The following is a 17,556-nucleotide window of genomic DNA, read 5'->3' as shown; positions in this document are numbered from 1 at the left end:
ACATGAAGGCAAACTGGTAGCTTCATCTTTGAAGTCTCAGCCTCCTAGAATGCAAGAGTCTTAGGACTGGAAGGGACCTCAAGAGGGCTTTTAATCCAGTCTCCTGCACTCATGGCACCATCCCTGACAGGTGTTTGTCTAACTTGCTCTTAAAAATCTCCAATGACTGAGACCCCAGAACCTCCCTAGGCAATTTATTCCAGTGCTTAACCACCCCGACAGGAAGTTTTCCTAATGTCCCACCTAAATTGCCCTTGCTGCAATTTAAGCCCATTGCTTCCTGTCCTATCCTCAAAGGTTAAGGAGAATGTTTTTGTTTTTTCTCCTTCCTCCTTGTAAGAAGCTTTTATGTACTTAAAAACTGTTCTGTCACTCCTCCATTTTCTCCAGACTAAACAGACCCAATTTTTTCAGTCTTCCCTCATAAGTCATGTTTTCTAGACCTCTCATAATTTGTTGCTCCTCTCTGGACTTTCTCCAGTTTATCCACATCTTTCTTGAAATGTGATGCCCAGAATTAGACACGAGTCTCCAGTTGAGGCCTAATCAGTATGGAATAGAGCAGAAGAATTACTACTCCTGCTAATGCAGCCCAGAATGACACTTGATATTTTTTTATTTTGGCAACAGTGTTACACTGACGCATCTAGCTTGTGATCCACTGATCCCTCGGATCCCTTTCTGTAGTACTCTTTCCTAGGTAGTCATTTCCCATTTTGTATGTGTGCAACTGATTGTTCCTTCCTAAGTGGAGTACTTTGCATTTCTCCTTATTAAATTTCATCCTATTTACTTCAGAGCATTTCTCCAGGGCATTTTGAATTTTAATTCTATCCTCCAAAGCACTTGTGACCCTTCCAAGATTGGTATTTGCAAACTTTATAAGAATACTCTCTATGCCAGAGGTACTCAAACTGTGGTCTGTGAGCTCCATTCAGGTGGTCTGCAGATGGTTCCCTCTAAGGTGCATGCCTGGGCAGCTGCACACAAGAGAATGAAGGGCTGCCTACCTAACTTTGTCAGTTCCATATTGTGGGGCTGTCGTGGCAGGAGAGAGAGGGAGAGACCCCCCCCTTTCCCAGCCCCATTTTAGGGGCTGCTGCAGTGGGGGAGAGAGCACATCATCGCATTAGAAAGGTAAGACTACTGATATTAAAATGAGTTGTGCTTTAATTTGTAGAACAAAATTAAGGTTTTTTTTATATAGCACTTTTATCCAAAGCACTTTACAATAGTTAGCTAATGGTACAAACAACATTTGGAAAGATCATTAAGTGTTCCACTGAGACCCTCAGTAATTTTCAAGTGGTCCACAAAAGAGTTTGAGATCCACTGCTCCATGCCATAATGTAATTCATTGATGAAGATATTGAACACAACTGGACCCAGGACTGATCCCTGTTGGACCCCAATTGATATGCCCTTCCATGTTGAATGTGAACCACTGATAACTACTTTCTGGGAACGGTTTTCCAGCCAGTTATGCACCCACCTTATAGTAGCTCCATCTAGGTTGTATTTCCCAAGTTTGTTTATGAGAAGGTCATGCAAGACAGTATCAAAAGCCTTACTAAAGTCTACATATACCATATGTACCGCTTCCCCCCCCGCTTGTCCACAAGGCTTGTTACCCTATCAAAAAAAGCTATTAGGTTGGTTTGACACAATTTGCTCTTGGAAAAACCCATGCTGTTACTTATCACCTAGGTGTCTGCAAATTAATTGCTTAATTTGCTCCATTATTTTTCCAGGTAGTGAAGTCTAGCTGACTGGTCTGTAATTCCCCAGGTTGTCCTTATTTCCCTTTTTATAGATTGGCAGTATATTTGCCCTTTTTCCAGTCCTCTGGAATCACTCCTGACTTTTTGAAGATAATTACTAATAGCTCCGATATCTCCTCAGTCAGCTCCTTGAGTATTCTAGGATGTATTTCATCAGGCCCTTGTGACTTGAAGATATTTAATTTGCCTAAGTAACTTTTAACTTGTTTCCCTATTTTAGGCTCTGATCCTACCACTGGCATTCATGAGTTTAGAGGTCCAATTGCTACTAAACTTTTTGGTGAAAACAAATTCATCTAGCACTTCTGCCACTTCCACATTCTGTTTTTCTCTCTCTCCTCCCCCTAACCCCACTGAGTAATGGGCCTTCCTGTCCTTGGTCTTCCTCTTGCTTTGAATGTATTTGTAGAGTGTTTTTCTTGTTACCCTTTTGTCTCTAGCTAGTTTAATTTCATTTTGTGCCTTGGCCTTTCTAATTTTGCCCCTGCATACTTGTGGTGTTTTATATTCATCCTTTGTAATTGGACCTAGTTTCTACTTTTTGATGTTTGAGAATGGAGAAAAAGCAACCTGGCATTCCATATTGCCTAACAATTTCATTTGGTCACAGCTTTGTCTGCAGCAAAAGCTTATGCCAGGGGTTGGCAATTTTTCAGAAGTGGTGTGCCGAGTCTTCATTTATTCACTCTAATTTAAGATTTCGTGTGCCAGTAATACATTTTAACGTTTTTAGAAGGTCTCTTTCTATAAGTCTAATATATAACTAAACTCTTCTTGTATGTAAAGTAAATAAGGTTTTTTAAATGTTTAAGAAGCTTCATTTAAAATTAAATTAAAATGCAGAGCCTCCCGGACCGGTGGCCAGGACCGGGGCAGTGTGAGTGCCACTGAAAATCAGCTAGTGTGCCGCCTTCGGCACCCGTGCCATAGGCTGCCTATCCCTGGCTTATGCAATATCTTTTTTGTATTCAAACATCATAATAGCTTGCCCTCTCAGTAGGCAAAAACTTGTTACTATAGACTAGTGTCCTGATATTGAGAAGTGCTGAGCACTTGCAGCCTCATATTATTTCAACAGGACTTTTGGCTGACCAGCACTTCTGAAAATTAGGCCAAAGTCTTGTGCTTACTCTTTTTCACTTAAACTTAGTGTAATGCTGGAAGTCAAGTTTCAGTAACACTCAACACTGAAGTTACTGTAAATAAAATTGCAACTAATATCTGAAAATAGATACAATAGAATCTCTTTGGTATGTGTGCGCACACTAATTTGTAGGACTGACATTCACTTAAACACACCAAAGTAAAACTGTTTTTTAAAAGCTTTTGTTGGCTCTGTAAAGAGCGACATAATTTCAGATCTTTTCAGCAATGTGAATAAGGTTGAGGTTATTACACGTATAGAGGCACTAGCTCATGCTAATTCTATACCCACCACTAATTAACTACCTTCAGGAGCTGTATATTGAGAAGAAAAAGTAACTTTAAATGGAGGACTTCAGAATTACTTTTGGGTTCTCTTGTACGCTGCAGTTATGCTTTTTGTATAATTGTGGGAGAAAAGATTTTCACATCTGATATGTGAAAGCATGAAAAGCCCTTTTTAGCCAAAAGTCTACAACTTGAATAAGGAGAATAGTCCTTTTTGAAAATGCTTGTCAGGAGTGATGAAGAAATCTGTACATGTATGGGTAAGAGGGAAGGATTGAGTAGAGAGCTGTAGGTGACCAAAGGTGGATGGATGTAATAGTGTGCATGTGTGGGGGGATGAATGTAAAAAATGGCCATAATTCTCCAGGGTGTGAGAAGGCTAACAATGGCCTTGAGCTCTACACAGGAATAACTCCAGGCCCCAGTCCTGTGCTTGACTAATATAGATACTGATAAGCCAACATGTACATATAGCTGCTGAGTTAGACGTCCCCGTATTGTTCGTGAGTCGGAATACCTCCCTACTAATTGTGTAGCCATGGCATTACTGTGACTTATGTAGTGCTCACACTTATATGATTGAAGAGTAGGAAACTAAAGTTCATTGTTCCTGCATAACTTGGACAAAAATTGATCTTCTCCACATAAGGGTATCCTATGTTTAATTGGCATTGTACATTCATAAAACTGAAGTAATGTGGCTGCTCTTCTTCATCCCTGATGGTGCAGCTGTCTAGCTACACAAACTAGAGAGCAGTGTGCCTTTGGAATCTCATCATGTAGGAATGTAGAATTGTTCACTTTCACTGTTTCCCATTTAAATGACACTCTCCTTTTTCTAACTCTTCCACTTTTGAGTTTACCTGGGCAGTAAATAAACATGCAGAACTCTGCAAGAGCACACTGTAACCTAGACATGGCATGGAGCATGTAACTAACTGGGGAATGCTTGCAGAAGGTACTGAGTAGCATGCAAATAAGACTATACAAAGCTTTGGATGTTTAGCCAGTCTTATGATGATCGTTACTAGTGACTCTTGAATGCCTGTAGACTCTTCAGTAGTCTTCCATTTCTGTCTGACCCGATACCTTGATCTGTCCCATCTAATGTAATTGGAATCAGGCCTACTTCCTTCCTGTGGCATCTTTTTCCATCAAACTTGTCTTTCAAAAGATCTACTACATCATCTAGTCACTCAGTGCTAATACTGGATTGTTTCTTACAGTGCATTGTTTAGTTCTAAAAGTAACAGCGGTTCTGCATGTAACCAATCTTTTTTCAACTGAAAATTTCCCCTACCCCTTTCTTGGAATGATCCCCATTGTGGGGGAAACAACCACTCTACAGATATTGGAACAAGCCAGAATGGGTTCTGTGGATTGGTTTGAGTATGTGACAAAGCTAAAAGACCAACTAAAGTCTGAAATGATGCACAAAAAGCTGCATTCAAAACCCTTTTTCTTGAGGACTGGGGTATATGTGTATTTCATGCCCAATTCTGAACTTGTGCTAATGCAACAGTTTTGTAGGAAATGCCACACTTGAAGCTTCAGACTGTAAAGGGCAAGTTTTTGAGATGTTAGAGCTACAAACAAGATTGCTTGGCACTACCTACTATTAGCTGCTGTTTCTTTAAAACATCTGGCAATGCCACCTCAAAAAAGACATGTACTCAGTATTCTATCACTCATGACTCTAATTGGCTGGGGTAGGAGGTATACTTCAAAAATCTTTGAGAATTGTGCAGCTTAGTTTAAAAACTCAATTCCTATCCAAGTTTAAGTTTAAAACTGCTAAGAGAAAGTGTTTAGCTAGGCAGTCCTAAATGCTGAGTGTTACTTGTTTGGCTGAATAAATATACCTAATTTTGTCTTGAACAAAGTTCTGCATACGTGGAAAAACCATAGTGAATAATGCAATGAGCTTAATCGAGTGACGTCAGTAAACTGATTTCTGAAGTCAGGGGCGGCTCCAGACCCCCGCACGCCAAGCGTGTGCTTGGGGCGGCACGCCGCGGGGGGCGCTCTGCCGGTCGCCGGGAGGGCGGCAGGTGGCTCCAGTGAACCTCCCGCAGGCGTACCTGCGGAGGGTCCATTGGAGCCGCAGGACCTGCGACCGGCAGAGCGCCCCCCGCAGCGTGCCGCCCTGCTTGGGGCAGCGAAATGTCTAGAGCCGCCCCTGTCTGAAGTGAACAAAGTGTGAACTTGTACATCAAGTTTTATTCAGGAGATGCCAGTAACCAGTTTAGCACTTCCTATTCTGTGGTACTTGATTCTTAAACATCTTTTCTTGTGAAGACACTTGTCAGACTACTTACTGCAGGTTTTCCTCCTGCACCCGTTTATATAATCTTTCATTACATATTAGGTGCCTAAACCTGGACATCTGTCAGCTGCAGAATTTTGCTCTACTTCTACTCTTCCAAAGGATCCTATACTAAGGAGGGAAAAACTGCAGGATTTGATGACGCAGATACAAGGGACTTACAACTTCATGCAGGTATGTCTCTAGTTTATCCTGCAGTAACACCTACAGGGCTTGGGTCCCCATTGTGCCAGTGGTAATATTGTGGCAAATTTGTAGTAACTTGCTTTGTTACTGGAGTGGAGCTACTACTATTGACTAAATTAAATGAAAGTTTTTGGCAGAATATAGAATATTTAAATTCTGTGGGTTTTTTTTGATCTGAACAATCCTAATTTTTTCCTATTTCATGAACTTGGTAATCTTTCTAAGGAGTCCATCCTGGATGTTGATAAAGCTTCACCAAGTGCTATTTGTTCATCACAGCCACCTTCAGTAACTCCAGCAGGTAGCCCTTTAGGTAGGTAAACTCTTTTAAATAGAATCCGAGTTCTTGAAGTTGAATGGAGCAATGTTTCACTTGCACTGTGCATCACCAATAGCCATAATGGAGAGAAAATTATCTGTCTAGAATCTGACCATCTCCTTCACAATGTCTAAATCTAATGGCTAACATTTCATTAAATGGCCAACAGAATAACTTACAGCAACACTTAAATATGCATTAAGCTGCAGGGTTGTGGAACAATTGTCTTGCAACTTGAGACTTATACATGGTCAAGTTCTTATAGCTCAGCCTCTCACCTAGGATTCAGTCCTTCAGATTGTACTTGTGTACCTATCTACGACACAGAATGTTTTATAATAGAACTCTAACAACCTATGGAATTCTTACACATACCCATTGCCTCTGGTGCAACAGTTAATACTAAACTGTCTCTAGTTATGCTGGTGCTATTAAGGTTTGAAGGGTAACAGGACTGTTTTTTAAAATGTATGAAGAAATTGTGTATTACAAAACAAGAAAAGAAGTCAGTCGTAATGGGTTTTGGGGAATGAAAGAAAATATAAATGTTCATTATTTTACCTCTGAAACTTTGAGTAAATTTGTCTTGAATCATTCAAGTAATCTTACTGAAATAGCTGTTCCATACGTAAGTCTTTCTGTTGTTGGAGACTGCTTTGACTTTTAACTTCAAGATGAAACTACACTTCCTAAATGTGAGGTGACTTAATTTAGGTTTTAATTTACTCAGCTTTCTGGTGTGCCTACTTTGTGATGTATAGTAAGGGCAATGTAGCTGCCCAAATTTAAGATTTAAAAACAAACAAACAGGTCTTTGAATTATGCTGAGATGTTGTAGTTAAATTTAAGGCAAATATGTTGCTTGACTAAACCCTTACTCTTATTTTTACAAAGCTTCTAAAGAACTGAAACTGCCAAGTCAAAATGACTTTCTTCAACAGCCACCACAGGTAAACTTAAAATAAGGGTACTGCTCTGTAGAATTAGACAATTGTGATTTTTAATAAGATTTCTGTATTGTGCTTTCAGAAATAACTCAGGAATTGTATAAGGAAATTGTCAAAATATTGCTGTCATGAGACAGACCAAATTTTATTTAGTCTATCAAATTAAAACAGTATAGAACTTTAAAATCAAGTTGTAGTTTTTATAATCTCTTCAAAGCTAACTCCCACTAGATAAAGCTCATATACTCCAGGCTATATGTCAAAAAAGCATTGTATGCCATCTTAACTTCAGTGTAATAGCAGATGAGTGAAAATAATGTAAGCTCCATTTCACAGTATGGAAGATGTATTTGGATTTAGCTTTCAATTGCCAGCACAACTAGTTGAGAGAGAGAGAAGGTGGGTAGGACCAACTTCTTTTGGTGGAAGAGAAGCTTTTGAGCTCCAGAGTTCCTCTTCAAATCTGGAAAAGAACCAGAGTTTTGCAGCTAAATACAAGATGAGACAAATAGTTAAGCATAAGGGGTTAATACAGCTGGCAAGAAACCACTTAAAATGAAGTGAGTGATTAACACCTCTGCAGTCATAAGACCAAGGAATGTTAGTAGGTTTTGAATTGTTGTAATGAGCCATAAAACCAGTGTCTGAGACCATGACTTTTAGTGTCTGGCAGAGTTATGAATTCAAGTTCCCAGGCTCATCTTCTGAAGATGGTGTTGTGTAGGTTTGCTTTGAGGATGAGGACTGATAGGTCAGATATGGAGTGATCACTTTGAAAAGTGTTGGCTCACATGCGGTAGGATGTCTTGACTTGTCTTTTCATTTTTCTGAGTGAGTTCATTTGAGTGTGTGGATATTTGTCTGTCTGGTTTTGCCCACACAGTTGAGGCATTTGATGGACTGGATGAGGTATGTCCCATGTTCTGAATAGGCACATGTAGGATCTGCACTAATCTAGGTAATATGCAAAAATCAAGAGAATTGTTTGCATTGCCTACCAGGAGATGCAGTTGACCTTGACTTGTCAGTGTGCCTATTGCAATATTATCTGAAGAGTAATCAAGCATCGTCCTCCAATAATGGTATAAAGAAGAAATTTCCATTTCACTCATTTCAGACCACTAGCACTTGAGTTTTAAATAACTGTTCAAGTGGCTCAGCTAATGTATTAAAAAGCAAATATAAGAGCAACTTGAAGAAAAATTAGGATGAATTTTCAAAAATACTGGATGGCAAGTGTCCTCTTTAGAGCAATATCTAAATGTCAGGAACAGTATATAATGGCCTATAGGCAGACGCAACTGTTAGCGAAATTCCAAACATTGGCATGAAACTGCAAATTTATAAACTAAAGCATGCACTTCTGAAAAGCCTTCTGGCACAGGTTTGAACTACTAGGTTTGAGGGCTGTTATCTCCAATTAACTTTATCTGAAGTACTTTCTCCTCCTGCCAGGCTGCTGCTTCTCCCATGATCCTGCATGGCTCAAATACTTCCTTAGCATCTGCTGATCACACTCTTTCTGGTTCCGAAACAGATGATCTTATGACACCACAGACACCACAGGTAAGATATCAAGACAGCATTGACACTTCCCACTGGAGTTTCGTTGGCCTTCATTGTGTTCCACGTGATAACTACGTTCTTGCAGAAACTATTTGGTGGGGCCTTCTTTAAAGACATGGACTTCATTTAACTGTTTAGAGGTACTGCTGCTGAGTAACAACTGTTTTCTCTCCCTGTGTATTGTCTTGATTCCAGGAACCAAACAAGTCTCCCACACAGAAAAGCAATATTTCTAAGCCATTACACCAACTTCTGTTTTAAGGCCTGGTCTACACTAGGGGAGGGCGGGGGTCGAACTAAGGTACGGAACTTCAGCTACGCAAATAGCGTAGCTGAAGTCAAACTACCTTAGTTCGAACTACTTACCTGTTCTCACGGCGCGAGATCGAAGTCTGCGGCTCCCCCGTTGACTCCGCCACCGCCATCCGCGGTGGTGGAGTTCCGGAGTCGACGGGAGCGTGTTCGGAGTTCGATATATCGCGTCTAGATGACACGATATATCTAACTCCGAGAAGTCGATTGCTACCTGCCGGGTAGTATGGACGTACCCTTAGGGAGTTTAGAATAGCACTAGCAAATACCTACATAGTATTGTGCAAATGTGTTTGGGTTGTAAAGTACTAACAGCATAAAAGGAAATTGGGAGGTGGGGTGTATGTCAATTCTTGTAAGCGGTAAAAAAAAATGATCTCCTTTGTAGTGACTTGAAAATACTGTCTTCAAGCCTGTAACTCTGTTCAGTGTGATACAGATATTTTGATTAAAAAGTAACCTATGAGGAAATGATTGAATAGGACAGTCTTGCTTTTTGAGGACAAATTATCAATTTTTCTGGGTAATAACTGGCTGAAGCAAACTGAGAAGGCCATGCTACACATGTAGTTTTGTAAGAGATGTAGATCAAAGTAAACACAGTGGATCCAAAGTGAATGCATCAACACACTATCTTTTATTACTATAAAACTTTTTTCAAATTATAAATTTCCCTATTTCTGCAACATTCTACTGGTAATTAAGTTACATCTGGTTAAAGCTTTTGTCCTTTCAGACATCAGAACCACTTTCTCAAGAGACTGAGAATTATACTTCATCTCCGCCACCTTATCAGACAAGCCCCTGCACCTCTGAGCCAGTAATATCCAAAAAGATTGAAATTGCCCAAGTGAGTAACTGCTTTTCACATATGGTTAAATCTCTGCTCATAAACTTAACTTGAACAACTCAGTCAAAATTAACAATGTAAATCTGAGTGACTAGATGCTTCAGATCTAAATTAGGTTTTCTGTTTTACTTAGTATGCTAAATATCTGATCTTGATAGTGCATCTCAGAAAGCTGGAAGCCTTCCTTTTTGTTAACCCTCTGCTTAGGGTGAATGTTAAATTAGTTTTTCTTATCTGCAGTGCTCTGATATGCTGCCAAAGCATTTTGCACTGATTGCAGCACACTTCATTTTAGCATTGGAAGGGACAAGTGTGGAAGCTTAAACAGCATTAATGTACTTGCACATAGGCATTGACTTGGTACTGCGTTGACCAAGCAAACTGTTTTAGCACTACAGTGCTGATCACTTTGGTAATTAAACATTGAACCTTTCTGGTAGGAAAGAGGTCACCATACTACTTTGTCTCTGGGATCAAGGAACTACCTTCTACATTTTGAGGCATACACCGCTACCTCAATATAACGCCACCCGATATAACATCAATTTGGATATAACATGGTAAAGCAGTGCTCGGGGGGGCGGGCTGCGCACTCCGGTGAATCAAAGCAAGTTCAATATAACATAGTTTCACCTATAACACGGTAAGATTTTTTTGGCTCCCAAGGACCGCATTATATTGAGGGAGAGGTGTACTTCAAAATATCTTTCAGTTGTGGAAAAAGCTGTTTGTCCATGTTGTAGTTCCTTTTGTAGGAAATTATGATGGTTGGTATGTTTAGTACTCCATGGACATTCTTTCACTTAATCAATAGACTGCAATAGAAGTACTGATTGCTGAGGATGCACAGCAAGATTTGAAATTGTAAGCAAAAGCTATTCTGTTGCTTTTGCTATGTCCAAATGTCAACCTGCAGAAACTGCTGACTTTCTACAGTTTGTTCTAATGCCTAGACTAACTACTTGTGTTATTGCCTGATACATGGTGAGGTCACTTAATAGTTATTTTTGTTCCTTCCTCAGGCAACTATTCCCCTGCCAAGAGAGCCACAGTCACCACTGCCTACTTCAAGCACCTCTATGTCACCAGTGTCACAGGGGCAAACCTTTCAATCTCCTCCAGCAAGCAGCAGTTCTGTTACCATAAATGCAGCTCCCTTTCAGGCTATGCAGACTGTAAGTATATCCTCTTGTAGAGGATAAACAGAAAAGCACTCATGACAAGAATGCTTAAATTACTTCAGCATTAAAACTATTAAATGCACTGTCCAGGTTTCAGTGCAAAACTGGATAACAATACTATAACTGAGGACCCCTCAATGTCAGTCTAGTCATAAATTTTGGTTGCTCCTGCCTTTCCTTCTGTGCTTCATTAGTAGGATATTTCCATGAGCTGAGAAGCTCTTCTGCAGCCATTGTGTAGGTCAAAATCAAGCACTACACCTTGTTAATGGTCAAACTTTATTTATAATAGGCCAGCAGTTGCAGGTGACTGAATGGCTAATATGCTAATTTTCTAATCTACTCTGTTAATGAAATCTTCATTCCTGTTAGTCAGGACCCCTTGTTTGTAAACCTTTTCACAGCTGAGACATGCTAGATGTGTCTTTGAGCCAATTAACTTCTGAAAGTACGAGTGGGGGTTACTACATAGCAAAATAAGGCATTGCTTTCAAATCATGGGGCTGGCATGTTCTCTACTCAAGTTAAAACCTAAATTTTTGACCAACCAGTGATGGTAGTGGTTTTATAGTTCACTGAGCTATGTCCAACCATGCCTAAAGATTAAAGATTTGGCCCTGTTTTCAGATGACTGAGTCTAGTCTGTGCATTGCTGGGAAAGACATGCAACTAAACCATATGAGGGGAAGGAAAACTGGAGACGCCTGTTGAAAGGCATGCTTCTTCAAATGATCACATGGATTCCTCCATGTTCCTGAGAGAACATGTTCTCTTGGCCAGCAGTGTTAGCTGGAGCTGTCCTTGTGACACTCCATCCGAGGGCATAAAGGGTGGAACAAGCCCAACCATTCCTCAATTCCTTCTTGCCAGCTATGGCAGTGGTATAGAACTCCTGCCATTTTGTCATTCTGCATCGTGGTGGTGGTGGTGGTGGTGGTGTTACATTTTCTTATTTATTTTTTTGCCAGTTGGCAGGAGACTGTCATACTTTTAGGCTAGATGCTCCCTACCCTGCAGAGGCTCTATATGGCAGACACGAAATCCTTGAATCAAAATTTGCCCCCTGTCTGAAGTTGATACCGCTTAATGATAAGGTGCCTATTTTGCCTAGAAGACTAATGTATTCCTTGAGTGACCTTTTTTCCATGTATCATGCCTTCTCTAAACAGTCAGTGCTGGAGAAGCTTGCCTAAAATTGTTGCTGCTGGAGCACTCTATGCAAGCTGCCTCAAATATCAAAAGGCAGGATGTAGCTAGATATAATTCCTTCCCTTCATCCCCCATTGAGATATGATAGGGAATCATCTCCTACCACATACTTCCTGCTCCCCCCTCCATTTGGGTAGCAGAGTGGGAGTTGACTAGGCATTCAGGAGAGGACTCAGTCAGCAGGAAACTACCTTGGGCTAACAGGAAAAAACCTCTCTCCTACTACCCATTATGTGCCCCATCCCCCAAATACTTATATTTCTATTAGTCCTGGATGCTCTGGTGTGTACAGCCATATTCATTCAAGCCTACATTTTCTGCCACTTCCAGGGTTAGATCCCCCTGCTGAAAGAGGCAGTATAGCTCAACCCAGTCAGGTCAGCTAGTACAGGCTCAGATTCTGGAAAGGCAATGAGAAGATCCTCCTAGCTTCTTTTCTCTCAATTTCCAGGGAGGTCCAAACTACAATCGAGGATCTTCCCTTTGAGGGTAAATGATCTTTTTAATTCTAAAATGAATGAGGTCCTCCATTCCCTAAAGGACTCCAGGGTGACTCTCTGCATTTTTTTAGAACTGTGCATTCCAACCCTAAGAAGGAAATAAGACCAGTCTTCCTTCAGGTAGCATCCCCTTGCCCATTACTATTATCAGCCTCTGGACTTCAGAGCCACTGAGAGAAGCATGAGAACCGTAAACACTTCGCGCAGCCTGAATTTGGGTGCCCAAGATAATGACTCATCCATGAGATGGCTTTAGATTTCACATTGCTTTATCCTCATGAACTTGTGGTTGGTTTCTGGTGGCTGGGAATCTCTGCCATCCCAACAGCTTGTGGAAATAGAAGTAATCTATAAAATAGCCTTGCTCTTTTCCCCTGGATTATTATACCTTATTTGCAAATGATAGTTATTTTTATTTCTAATAGTCTGTCCTAGCCCCAAAGAAGTTCAAATTGCATAATCTCAATATAGTGACAGAACTTCATATAGATGGCAGAGTAGTTTGCTTTCTCACACAGATTGCCTGCTTGCCTTTAACAATTCATGCTGTCTCCCCATATTTCATAGTATATCTGTCACTGTACCATAGGATAGATGGCTACCTTAGTATGTGATTTGCAGTTAAAGGTAGAAGCTGAAGTGCTTGCCTGGTTGGGTACAATTTTGAATTTCTTGTCTCTCACTGAAGGGAACAAAGGTCCTTGTGCTGCCCAGCCACTTTACGAGACACTAGTAATGGTTCCACTACTAGTATTTCTAAAGGCCAAACAAATATTCCACTTAAGATTCTGAACTTGTCCCTGCATCATTCTTAAAACACTCCCAAAAGCATTTTTAGGACTGACACTAAGCATCAAACAGCTTGTGTTGTGGCAGCTATTCTTCAGAAAAGGACAGCCTCAGAGAACTGCCTCTGCTTGGTTAGTATATGTGTGTAGTAAAAATGAAAGCAGAAAAGCCGCATGCATGTGGTTAGCTGCCAAGAACCTGTTTCCCAACTGAAAATCTCTAACTCAGCTGGTGATGGAAATCCCAGTAGCGAGACCATTCACTGAGGTTGTACTACATCTCTGGACCGGGGTTTGGGTTTCAGTGAGTTTGGTAAAAGCAGGCTATTGCCAGCAATAACTCAACATTAGAGTAAGAACTTTAAAAGTTAATTGTCTGGTATTTGGAAAAAGGTGAGGGGTAGAGGTCTTGGGTAGGGCACTGGACTAGGGCTTGGAGATCTGAACTGAAGTCAAGACAGACTGACCTGGTGGTGGAGGGCTAGTCACTGTGCCTCCAGTCCCTGTATCTAAACTAGGGTTAACTCCCACATTTAGTCTAAATAGACTAGATATTCTTCAGGGCATGAACTCTAACCTGCTATGAGACATGTAGAGGGTGTAGCACAATTAGGCCCTGAACTGAGTCTTTAGGTGCTACTGTTGTTGTATAAATAGTGAAGTATTAATCAACAGTTAAGCTTTTGAATCAATAAAACATACTTTTTCCAGGTATTTAAGGTGAATGCACCCCTGCCTCCACGTAAAGAGCAGGAAATAAAAGATGACTCCTCATACTCTGCAGGATATAACCAGAGTTTTTCTACAGCAAGTACACAAACTCCTCCTCAATGCCAATTACAGTCCACTCATGTTGCAGAGCAAAACACTCTCTCACAAGAAACTTTGCCAACAGGTGAGGAAAATTCTTCTTTGTACATGGCTGTATCTTTTAAGTGACACTCTAGACTGACGTGACTATCAGACTGACACTTGAATCTGTTAATCTGCTCCTGAACTTCTACTGCTTTTAATCCAGTAATCCCCTGCAGGTGCAATACAGGTAAAATGGAGTTCAGCTTTTATTCAGTTAAGTCTGTGCAGTTGAAAGTGTAGTTACATAGGTATTGCTGCTGTTAATAACCAGTCCAGATTGCTCTCACTGTGTGAAGAGTACCCAGCCTGACTTTCAATCCTAATTGGAGTTTGCAGGGATAGCAGTCTGAAACTAGTTACTTGTAAACAAAGTAAATTTGCCCAAATCAAATGAGAGCAAATGATCATTTTGACAGTCACTACTTGGAGTAGAATTGTAATTCAAGGTGACCTGTTTACTGAGTGTTTTTGCTGAAGTGTACTATTTTGAAACCTGAGTTTTAAATTACTAACCTGGTGAAAAGGGATGTTCTAAACAGTACATGTGCATGCACTGGTGGCTGATGTAATTTGATCTTGCTTTGATGGTGTGTAATTCCCAGTAAGGAGATTTAGTCACCAAGGAATGGTATTTATTTGCACTGAACAAAGATTTAATTTTGTGTGATAGTGGTGAACTGTTTCAGTTAGGACTAGTCTGTCTGGAATCTCCAGTATTAGACAAATCACTGAGCTATCCATCCCCCCCTAAGTATTAGACAGTAACCTTTTTGTAAGTTGTCTGTTGCAGTATTTTTCTAACTTTGAAATGTCTTAAACTACTTTTGTGCAGGAATAAGTACTGTACAGATGGTATATTGGTATTATTAAAGGTAACAAATTAGTGTTACATGATTTTTCATCTATCCTCAGAATTTGCTTTTATCTCTAATCCTGAAGATAGAAGCCTCTATCTTAAACTTGTATTTTCAATTTTCTTGTTTTTGGGGGAAAAGCTGGTTTTATTTTTGACTCTTGTAGCGTGCTTGTTTTGGGAACTCTTCTACATAACTTGTTAGCTGGAAAGGTCCTGGGAATAGAGGTAATGGCAGCAAGTGAGGGGAGAACTATTTTTCACTGAGGACCAAATACTGAATGTACGTCCTAATGATATTAGAGGAGGTAAACAGGAAAGCCTTCTAAGAACTCCTAACTTAAATGTTGCTACCTTTGCCACCATTTTCATGGATAAACAAAATACTTGATACACAATGTAAAAGCTGTTTGTTACTGAAAATCTCCCCCCATAAATATAAGGTTGTGTCTCCATAGAGAGAAAAATACCAAGTTTCTCTGTATTTTGTGTTTAAGGACTGATTAAGAGGGAGGTTCTTAAGACATGGTAGGATGTTCTTGCAAGTCACAATCCAGACTGAGGCAAATCTGAGCTGGAAGATTTTTAAGTTTCAAATGTAAACAGAAGCAAAGTTCAAAGGCAAATCAGGAGTCTGTTGCATATGAAATTGATACTGCTGACTTGTCAGTTATAAATAAGTCATTCAAACTCTGCCCTCAGATAAATATTTGCAATTGCCTTTGACCTCTGAGATCCTATGTGCAACGAAGGACAGAGCTTTGTTCTGAAACATGGATTGCACAAACTGTCTTTCCTGTTTTGACAAGTAGAAATCTTGACAAATGTCTTGGTTTTTATACAAAAAACAAAAAGGGCATCTCTGAAGGCACTCCTGCTATATATCACAAAAAGTAAAATTAAAGAGCATAAAACTCCCTCCCCCATAAATCTGATTCCCTTTAGAAGCCCATGTCCACCGTAGCCTGCACAGATCCAAGAAAACTCCATAGGTAGCCTTACGTAGAGCACCTTCTCAAATAATGCAATGTTGAGGTGACAGACATGGACCACTGTAGCAAGGGCTGGATCTTAAGTCAATCTTGTGGCCAGGCACAATGATGGGCATTGCTGGGCACTGTAATGTTGGTTGGGGTTGTTGGATTCCCTAGCTGCAAAGATTGGGAACACAATCTTGATCAGAGGAGATTGGGCTCATCATATCTGGTTGTGTCTGCTAATCTTAGCAGCATCACCTCACTCTGACCTGGACTGAGCATCAGCCAACTAGCTTTAATTTATTGCCAAAAATATTCATGGTGTACTGTGGCTGCCAGACTCTGTATGCTAAACTTACTATTTTAGTTATCCTATGACCTAACAGGAGGACAGTGCTAGCTTAAAACAATGAATAAACTCTTAAATGTCTATATATGGACTCAATTTGTCATGGCTTGTCACAGGAGAAATGTGTAGCAAGACACTCTGTCAACAGATCTCACTTGAATCTGTCCAGAATGGGTTCAACCAGATTCTTCTGTGAAGTAAGGGGCTTGAATAGCGGTACTTGTTTGTAACAATTTTATGCCTTGTGCATCAGTTCTGTTCAATGGTGAAAAGTATGGTTCAAAAACTTTGTGTGGGACTAATGGGAGAAACATTTCTTATAATGCAGGAAATAAATGCTGTAAACATACTGGATTTAGAGCTTTCATCCAACATTGATTTCAATGCTGAAATAACTTAGAGGTATAGTAATTCACTAATTTCTTTTATTTTTTTTCCCTTTCTTAAACAGTTAATTACCAACCCGATGGAGCTGTTCCTGTAAGCAATGGTAGCCTTGCCTTTTATCCAGCACAGACTGTTTTCACCAGACCCACTCAGCCTTATCTCAATAGTCGTGGATCTGTTAGAGGATCTGCCAGAGGTGGGAGATCACTGACCAATTCATATCGTTCCCCTGGTGGATACAAAGGTATACTTTCACTTGCTTCACCACCTCCCTGTGAAGGGATCAATTCTAGCTGTAGTAGGGGATATAGGTCTAGAACCAGATACTTCTGCGCATTAGTCCTAAAAGCTAATAGCATTGAAATTAAGAAAGTAACATACCGTATATGAAACATGAGCATTTTATAGTAATTGGCAGAGCAGTATTAAAGAGCCCGGAGGGGTAAGAGGGGCTCAACTGCCTGTGCTTCAGCAGGCATGAGCTTGCTCCTCAACTTTCCTCTGGACCCCTCTGGACTAGTAGTAAACAAGATTTCTGGATTACTTTGAAGAGAGGGATAGGGGGAGCTGGAAGGAGAGGCGCTTGGGGTCCAGTTCTGGCCTATGGGTCACATGTTTGATTTTGTTGTGGAGTATGGTCCTACAGTTTGTGATTACATGGACTTTGACAGATTAAACAAAGTATAAATGGGTTACACTTTATCAATTTGAGGGTCTGAATCCTCATTTTCTATGAAGG

At 40.3% G+C, this 17,556-nt stretch overlaps 1 protein-coding gene across 8 annotated transcripts in view; it reads left to right on the top strand.

The window, feature by feature from the left end:
• The window catches only part of CAPRIN2 (caprin family member 2), a 59,014-nt gene that overhangs the window by 35,862 nt on the left and 5,596 nt on the right, over positions 1-17,556 (top strand). For 7 of the 8 annotated variants that reach the window (XM_039490809.1, XM_039490817.1, XM_039490835.1 and 4 more), the window contains 8 exons: positions 5,581-5,712; positions 5,950-6,037; positions 6,938-6,993; positions 8,446-8,556; positions 9,605-9,718; positions 10,741-10,893; positions 14,108-14,291; positions 16,882-17,061. In XM_039490809.1, coding sequence (XP_039346743.1) covers positions 5,581-5,712; positions 5,950-6,037; positions 6,938-6,993; positions 8,446-8,556; positions 9,605-9,718; positions 10,741-10,893; positions 14,108-14,291; positions 16,882-17,061 — 1,018 coding nt within the window. The remainder of the gene's footprint in view (positions 1-5,580; positions 5,713-5,949; positions 6,038-6,937; positions 6,994-8,445; positions 8,557-9,604; positions 9,719-10,740; positions 10,894-14,107; positions 14,292-16,881; positions 17,062-17,556) is intronic. The other variant, XM_039490826.1, reaches the window with a different exon arrangement.

This window comes from Mauremys reevesii, linkage group 1, assembly GCF_016161935.1.
Source record: "Mauremys reevesii isolate NIE-2019 linkage group 1, ASM1616193v1, whole genome shotgun sequence".
NCBI classification, from domain to species: Eukaryota; Metazoa; Chordata; order Testudines; family Geoemydidae; genus Mauremys; species Mauremys reevesii.
The sequence above is the reverse complement of the archived record's forward strand: the minus strand, read 5'-3'. Positions and strand labels throughout refer to the sequence as shown.